At 39.7% G+C, this 8,619-nt stretch overlaps 1 protein-coding gene across 1 annotated transcript; it reads right to left on the reverse strand.

Annotated features, from left to right (window-relative positions):
- Window positions 1-1,778: 1,778 nt before the first annotated feature.
- LOC308362226 (uncharacterized protein) lies at window positions 1,779-8,536 on the reverse strand. Its single transcript, XM_080834789.1, has 9 exons — window positions 8,424-8,536; window positions 7,916-8,165; window positions 5,273-5,392; window positions 4,821-5,053; window positions 4,517-4,654; window positions 3,400-3,593; window positions 2,842-2,921; window positions 2,464-2,547; window positions 1,779-2,135 (listed from the first exon to the last, which is right to left on the reverse strand). Exons 2-9 carry the CDS (start codon window positions 8,100-8,102, stop codon window positions 1,990-1,992), a joined length of 1,182 nt encoding a protein of 393 aa, XP_080690915.1. The 5' UTR covers window positions 8,103-8,165; window positions 8,424-8,536; the 3' UTR covers window positions 1,779-1,989.
- Window positions 8,537-8,619: the final 83 nt, after the last annotated feature.

The following is an 8,619-nucleotide window of genomic DNA, read 5'->3' on the forward strand; positions in this document are numbered from 1 at the left end:
CAGCTCATCACCTTGCTGTGATCCCTTTTTGCAGTGTATGTGCTAGGTGTCTTGTGTGCAGGTGTGCTTGTGTGTGAACATCCGAGTAGGCACCAGAGTCAGGAGCATGGGTGGCATGTCGGTCTCACTCCTTTCCCAGGACAGGTAACCCCCTGCAACAGCTGCTCCCCCCCCCTACTTTTCTGGTGGCAGCCATAACCCTACCTCTTATCTGATGGCTACTTTTATTGTGGTGGCCTGATGTGGTTCTAGCCTAGCTGCGAGTGGTCTTTTTCCGTATTTTGTTGCAATTTAGCCATGTATATATAAATATTCATTGTTCTATTGAAATACCATGTCTCCGTCATTACTGGAGCCTTCCTGTGTGAGAACCCATTTGTTTCTGTTAAGGTACAATTAGCCATTCCTGTATATCTTGGTGTGAAAGGCCCCAGGTGGTGTAGTCAAGCACTTCAGAGCCAAGACCTTACAACCAGTAGGTCACATTGCATCACCATGAAGGTATGAATGCTTACCGGCACCTGCCTGTACATCTAGGGCCAACATATTGCCTACCAGAGACGTGCGGGCAGGGGAGGCCTCACTTGTCATCATGAAAAGTAAAAAACAAATAACTATAAAATAAATATTAATATGTCTCTATGCGACAGTAGCAGGCTATAGGTTGAGTATGGATTATGAGGGGCACAACATTTCTCAACGGTTTCTGGCTAATTTGACCATGAGGAACAAAACTAGGGTGTTGTTTACTGTAACCCGAACGAACATCAAGATTTTGCTGAGCTCTTTTAGCACGTGTGTGCGTCCGTCCAGCGCATCTGTATCTCAGCTTCTGAAGGTCGTAGACACTTGAATTTGGGCTCAAAATGACCGGGACATGGGTGTTTAAATTTGCAATATGAAGGTTTTTAAGCTCTACATTTTCTACATTTTTACTTTTCAAGAAATTCGTGATTTTAAGCTACATTGTTATGACCTTTTTGTCATCAAACTCTCTAGGCGTCAAGTATTCACAATCCTGTAAATCCCCATGGATGTATACGCGTTTCCATTAGATTTATTTACCGATGACTTACATAAAAATGCCTCTTGGATAATCACCCTTCATGATTTCGGGCTTAATTATTCACAACTGATCCCTTTTAAAAAGGGAATTAAAACTTCTTTATTTTCTACAGCCTATTCATGACTACAGGTCTTTTTGTTTTTAACACTTCATTTTATTGTTTTTTATTTCATGTATATATATATATATATATATATATATATATATATATATATATTTTATACGTATTTTTCAGTTACAATAACAGGGTTTTTACATTGCACAATGTCTATTTCTCTGTAACTTTAAAAAAAAAAAAAAATCTAGGCAAAAAAAAAGTCAAACAAGCAATTTTTAAGTACAAATACGACTATCTTTTTTTTTTATTGCTTTGCGACACCGACCAACGGAGAACTATAAATGTTCACGACTTTGTCGAAGCAATTGTGTGACAAAGCAGTAGATCCATAACGGCACCTTTAGATAAAAATACCATTGGTAAATTGGCCCAATATTATTTAAGATTTAGTCCATCATCTTTCAAAAAACTCCCCTTTAGGATAAATGTTCTGAAAATGCACTCATACTCCTGTTGATATGGGTAATGCAGGAGTATGATTAATTTCTCTAGTTTGAGAATGAAAGCTGCTTGTGGAAACTCCTAGAACACATTCTCAAGCAATACCTTTCAACTTCACACAGATTTACTGTAACAAAAAGCATTGCACAGGCACAGTACATCATTTGGATCGATAAAAAAGCATAGCACAGGCACCGTACATAACTGGGAAGGATATGATGGTCCATGGCATAATATCCTAAATCATAAGCTGCAATTGGGAACAGAGGGAGAAGATACAGGCTCTCGGTAGTTAAGGGTGGCTCAAAACACTCGATTTGTGCGAGTGAAAGACAATCATGGAGGGAGTCATAGACCATTAGTGTTAGGATAGGTTCTGAAGTATGTCTGGAATGTGTTCTTTAGCATTTTGAAGGCCATCTTTCCACTCCTGACGGACACATTTCCCCATGTGTCCTGCCTGAGAGCCCAGCAGAGCACCCAGTGCTGCTCCCCTGTTACAGTTCTCTCCTGTGGACACATGCACACAAACAGGAATGAGTACAGAAAAACACCTATAAGGTAAGCACATATAAATCGCTACCTCAGAATAATAAGGTTCTATCTGCGTTCAGGTCAGTTTTGAGATATTGAGGTTTAAAGTTTTAGCATTGCATTTACCAAAACTGACAAATGGGGCACATTTTTTTTTTTTTTTTTAAACACCTTAAATAATGTTCATAAATTATGCCAGAATAGGAATATGTAAATAACTCAATTTTGACAAAAATGTCAGATAGAACCTTATTATTCTAGGGTAGCGAAATATCAAGTGATAGAACTCTTAACATGAACTTACCTCCACAGTTAGTGTTTGCCAAGACCCCTCCATGGAGATCACTATGAAACTCATGGGCCAGGTAAAACAAACTGCAAAGGGCACCTACAAAATGGGTGCAATATTATTGATGTGCACATGCATAGCACTGACCTAACTCCACATAGATACATACAATGAGTTTGTTTTCATAAAATGAGTGTGGCTAGAATTCTGTCCTGGCTCCATTCATATGCAGTTCCTCTACTCATCATTCCTCTTGTTTTTTAATGTGGTGAATTTCTATCTAATCAATATCTAATGACTCAAAATGCATATCAAAAGTGAGTCCTTTCATGCAAGGTATTGCAATATTATGTCATCAAAAAGAGCAACGGATATGATGGATAGAGGTTCTACCTTTAGTGTAGCAGGCAAGGCCAAGCATCTCTACAGCACTTTGATGTACCTTCAATCTCTCCTCGGAACCGACAGGGAACCTACATTGAATTCAGAGGAGTTCAATCAATGATGTATCAAAATATGTTGGCAATCTACCTGCCCACAAAACAATCAGTCAATCCACCTGAAGTCAGTAAATCAACAAATGTAAGCGGCAGATGCATCAATCGATCAAACAACCACTTAGTTAACCAACACACAGAACTGTTTATTTGACAGCAACAATATTAGTACAATTTTACTGATGGAATAACAAACAATAAATTAGATACATAAAATAAACAAAGAAATTAAGATGAGTTTATAGAAAAGAATATTATGCTGTCGGGAGAATCCTATAAGGCTAAATATTGTGCCGCTGTCATAGGATCCACCCAGTAGTAGTTTATTGCTATTTTACAAATAAAAATAGCTTAGTTGCAAACATACTGTTCGGCTACACGAACAGTATGTTTGCAACTAAGCTATTTTTATTTGTAAAATAGCAATAAACTAGATAGGAGGGCTGATGTGTACCTGGCTGCCCTGCGCATGAAGCTCTGGCAGACGTCCCAGACATCCAGCGTGGGAGACTTCAGCGCCGCCTCCGCCTGCTGCCTCAGACAGGCTCCGTTCAGCGTAGCATGGAGCGCTCGTGCATAAAGGGCCACAAATGTCTCCGTTCTCGGGTGTGGGTGAGTGAGCCGCACGAACTGAACTGATGCGGTCACCTGATGTAGAGGAGAGATATCATTAATAAACTCAAAGTTTTACTTCACCTGTTTGTTTCTCTTGTACTGCAACTCAGTTAGCATCTCAGGACTGTCAAGGCAATTCAGTGCAGTGTCTGAACATTTGAGGTTGATCCTTATGAAGTGGCCATATTACTTGCCGTTCCCTATAATGGTGTGCAATTCCAAATGACCAGGACAACTAATACGGATAGAGAGTGCTCGTGTAAATGATAGGGCTATCTGTAGCTATCCGTATCAGTTTGACAAACTAGGCTCCATGTAAACGGCACTTAAGCCTCTCTTCCATGACTTGGCTGCACAGTGACATTTTTGACAACTCTTAATGCTGAAAGCTCCAGTTGAAACTAATACTTTTTGGGGAAAATGAATAAACTAAATCGAAATACACTAAACAAATCACAATTTGGTGTCTTCAAACTCAATTAGTTAGTAGTTGAACCATTGTTGTATTAACTTGTGTTGTTGTGGGGTTAGTGAAGGATATACAGCTGTGATTACCTATCCTTCCTATCCTCTCACTCGTGTAACAACGGTCGCTATGACATGAGTGATATCTAGTGGTTGAACTGAGTACTGAACACCATATTATTAGTTTACATGACGTTCAGTTGTCTTGCTATTCAAGCTAAGTGGTTGTTCTTCCCTTTCTGATCCTTAGAGCAGTTATGCCCATAAGTGTTGTTTTTACTTATTCTACAGAAATATCATACATATTATCACTTGTGTTCCATCGTACATATTATCATTCATTCCTGTTCACTATCTACCTATGCTTTGTTAGGGACACAACTTCTAGGGTAAAATACACACATTTCTTTTTCATCATCAGAACTGATAAAGGACCTCACAAAGAGTCGACACCTTTCTAAGAGTAGGCTATTTCTGGTTGAAGTACTCACAGCTTTCTCTTCATCGTCTGTAGCTGATAGCAGGATGAAAGGTATGGCCATTGGAAGGCACCCAATGGATTCTAACTGGCTATCAGGGGGATGCGCATTCATCTTCTGCTTGTATCGCTTCTCTGCAAACTCAAGGACCTGTATTAAGAAAAATGAAATGGATAGGTGACTTAGATTCCATACAATATAGAATCAGATTGTAAAATAACTCAAGGTCATTTAATAACTGCTAAAACCTGGATAATTTTTTGGGCCAAGCTCTTGTCAAACCTAAAGGAAACACTATTTCTGTCAGTCTGTTTACCTTGCTTGGTGAAGTTGGTCGTGATTCCTGCCAATCAGAGAAGAAAGATCTGTGGAATGACTCTGCATAGGTGTCGTCATGGCTACCAGGTGTAGTCATAAATTTCACATAGTCGGCGAGGACTGCAGCTCGTGCGAGCGGTTCGGTCATGCTGCTGAATCTCCCAGAGGTGAGAGTCCTCCCCACACCAAGGGCACACAGAGTATTCAATGTGTTCTGTCCTGCCTTCAGACCTGGGTAGAAAAGGAGGAATTTGGATAAGAAGGAATTCTCTTCTTTCTTATAGAGAGCACATATCTAAGTGTGAAAGAAACCCACTTTCTGTGGGCATGTTGGGAGTACTTGTGTAGCCCATTCTAGCCTTTGAACACTAGGTAAAAAAAACCTGAGAAGGGATTTCAGAATACACCATATATCATTGAATCTTTCACATCAAATGATGCCTCAGCCACCTTGATGATAGTGGACATTGCCTCCAGGTGTCTTCCAGTATTTCAGCTTGTCGTGGAGGATGATGTTACCAACCACTGAAGGTTTGCTGACTTTTGACCAGCCATTGCGCCCACTTCCAGCTACAAATGAGAACAAAACACTTTTAACTTACAGTACAGTACATTTTTACCTGCATCTACCATCAAAAGTTACTTATATGATAGCGGTGTCCAACATATGTCTAAAGCGACACACAGAACATTAGAAAACATCACACAAAACAAAAGTATCAATTCAAAATGCACAGTAAATGACGTACATTTGCAAAATTAGCTGTTGTTATCCCGTGGGTGGGTCAAGTAAGATGGGGGAGAGAGACTCCCTACATGGCTCTGGGGCGGTCTAATACTAATAAGCTCCTCTTGGGACGTTACAAGCAGCAGCTAATCTGAAGTGCTTGCTGAAACATATCCTTTCTGTCATAGAGGAACCATAACAAACTGACGTTTATTTACGTCGATTTTTTAAAATTTTTTATAATAATTAAAACTAGAAAATGCATTTCCTGGAGGAAATACCAGTGCATGAAATTCAAAAGTTAAGAAAGGAAGAATAAAGGTAAGAAGAGTAAAAGAAGAGTGGAAGAAGGAAAGAAGAGTGTAAGAAGGAAAGAAGAAAGGAAAGAAGTGTGGAAGAATGTGTAGAAGCACTTAAAAAGTGAAACTTTCATAATATGTCCACTTTAAATAAAACCATATGAGAGTGAAACAAGTCCGAGCGGACAACAAGATGCGTCAACTCAACTCTGCCACCTTGTGGACACAGGAGGGAATTACAATTGAAAGAATGCGTTTCAGACAGACCGACCGACCGACAGACGGACGGACATACCCTCTTATAGAGATGCCGGACGCATCTAAAAATGGTCAGATAGTGCTAGAGGGATAGTAATAGACTTTTAGTGTGATAGAGTAGATGGATAGATAGAAAGTAGAGTAGAGAGAGAATCGATGGATGGATGGATTGATGGAGTGATAGATTGATAGACGAGGAGCAGGGGCGGTGCGTGCCGATGGGCAAAGCGGGCAGTTGCCCAGGGCCTCGGCCACCAGGGGGCCTCATCGTATTTACGTCGATTTTTAATTTTTTTTATAATAATTAAAAGGAATCACTTGTCATTGCAAACGAATGACAATTCATAGTAAGCATAAAACGCGATTATTTTATTTTAAGTATCAGCCTAAAATATATCTTTAATCCATCATGGAACAAATTATTCCAGGTCACGTGACGTTTCTGTCACGGACAATTTGACGTGTGTGATGCCATGTGTACTTGCAAAGTAAAGCATGAAACGATTTCTAAGTGACCATGAGAAAAGACACGGGAGGATGATAAGTTCAGGGACAAATTACCTTAGGTAACACAATATTTTCAATCAAGGAATTCGTCTGTGGAAGTGGAAGATATTTCTAAAAATGTTTCGAGTTGATCTGATAATGTTTCAAGTGCTGCTGAGCCATGTTTAGCTAAAGCTAGCAGCAGCAGACAACAGCTACTACAGCAACAACTATCCCTGTCTGCCTTGCTTCTACAAACGGGTGAGCCATCATGTACCACAGCTGATATCCGGAACACTGACACCTGCACTGACGACGCACATGATACTGCCATGGTCATCATCACTGCTCAATCACAGCTGGATGATAACGAGAGCAGTGATTTCAACAATATGAGAAACACCAATGGTGATACAGTGATCAGTGAAGACCCAGTATTATGGCGTGACAAATTAACAGATAGAGAATTGAAATTGTTAAAACAGGACCTGTTAAAACAGGACCTGTACACATTTGGAACTTTCAGTTGAAAACATTCAGAAACAGAAGTATAAAGAATGAATCAAATGTAACAAGTTACATTGTTTTGATCAAGTAATAAAAAAGTAACACTACTATTACACTGCACTCAAATTATTCAAATTATTTACGATTAATTGTTAAGGTCAGAAACTCACAATAAATGTCAGTTTCACATAACATTAAGTGTGTGTGTATGTGTCTGGATGTGTGTGGGGTTGGTGCTTTTGTGGATTTCTTTTTTTGGGGGGGTGGGGGGGCCTCAACATTGTTCTTTGCCCAGGGCCTCCAATTTGCTAAAACCGCCCCTGATGAGGAGTGAGAGAGGGAGAAAGAGTGATGGGGTAATAACAGCAATTGGCAAGAAGCTAAAGATATTTAACAAAGGAGGCCCCAGCGAATAACTGTCCAGATGGATAAGAACATCAAAAATCTAGTTTAAGAAGCATAAGCTTTACATGTCCTCAGCTGGCAGCTGTATTAAATAGCACTCATAAAACACCAGTCTCATCGTCAGCAGTGAAGAGGCTCAGAAACGCTGGCCTTCTAGGAAGAGTTTAAAAAAAAAGCAATCTCCAAGACCGGCAAAATGCAAGAAAAATACTAAAATGGGCCAAATGAAACAAATACTGGTTGGAAGATGAGTATTAAACAAATACTCACAAATTCCTTTATTTTCGATTAAATCTACACCTTATTTGATGGATAAATACGTAATTTCTGGGTGATTCTAAAGTGTGTGTTTATATTATAATATTGTGTAATATAAGTGTTCGTAATATAGCAAATATAACCAGTCAATACCTGCGTTGGAGAGAGTGAGGATGCTCGTAGGGTGTTTATCATTGGGCTGGTTGAAACAAGTTATCCAGCCATCGAAATCTTTCTTGATGTCTCGCACGCTGTAGTACCAATGGACTGGCATGGACATGGCGTCAGCGGCGCACATTCCCCAGAGCGCCTCACCTCTTAACCGCTGCATCGGATTCATCGCAGTCAGGAATTCGCTGTTTCGTCACAGCACTGTTACATTACCAGTTGAAGATGCTTATCCCTATAAAACAAAGTACCACAATTCTTTGTAGAGTCACAACTTATGACTTTTACATTTGTACCCAGTGTTATTTAATTTAACAAACGTGTAGGCTACAGAAAATCGTTTTATTATGGCTTAAAGTTAGCCTACTATCCATAGAAAATATATTGATGACTCGTAGGCAAAGCGGTAAATATGACTGAGCTGATTTGTAACAAGCTCACGTTTGCTCAATTCTTTATTTAGCTAAGATATGTTACAAAATCGCTAACTTACCCATGAAGGTCGGACGGAGCCTTACAAAACGTTGTCACGTCAATGTCATGTGGCAGCGGCAGCTATCAGGGACTGGTTCCATTAGTACGCGTTATGTACCTGAATGATGTAATTGTTCACTGGCGATGTTACAAAACTTTACCGGAAGCCTGTGGAATGCAAACAACATAAATGTGGACGCCTGCTTTGTTTGAAA

The sequence above is a fragment of the Sprattus sprattus genome, assembly GCF_963457725.1.
Source record: "Sprattus sprattus genome assembly, chromosome: 3".
In the NCBI taxonomy this organism is placed as follows: Eukaryota; Metazoa; Chordata; class Actinopteri; order Clupeiformes; family Clupeidae; genus Sprattus; species Sprattus sprattus.

What these genes read in the sequence shown, in the direction of transcription:
- LOC308362226 (XM_080834789.1), bottom strand. Translation starts at nt 8,102, where the DNA reads ATGAATCCGATGCAGCGGTTAAGAGGTGAGGCGCTCTGGGGAATGTGC. An exon ending in TTCATGCGCAGGGCAGCCAG is followed by an intron (nt 2,922 to 3,399) that starts GTACACATCAGC and finishes AATTCAATGTAG; the next exon opens with GTTCCCTGTCGGTTCCGAGG. An exon ending in GGCAAACACTAACTGTGGAG is followed by an intron (nt 2,136 to 2,463) that starts GTAAGTTCATGT and finishes ATGTGTCCACAG; the next exon opens with GAGAGAACTGTAACAGGGGA.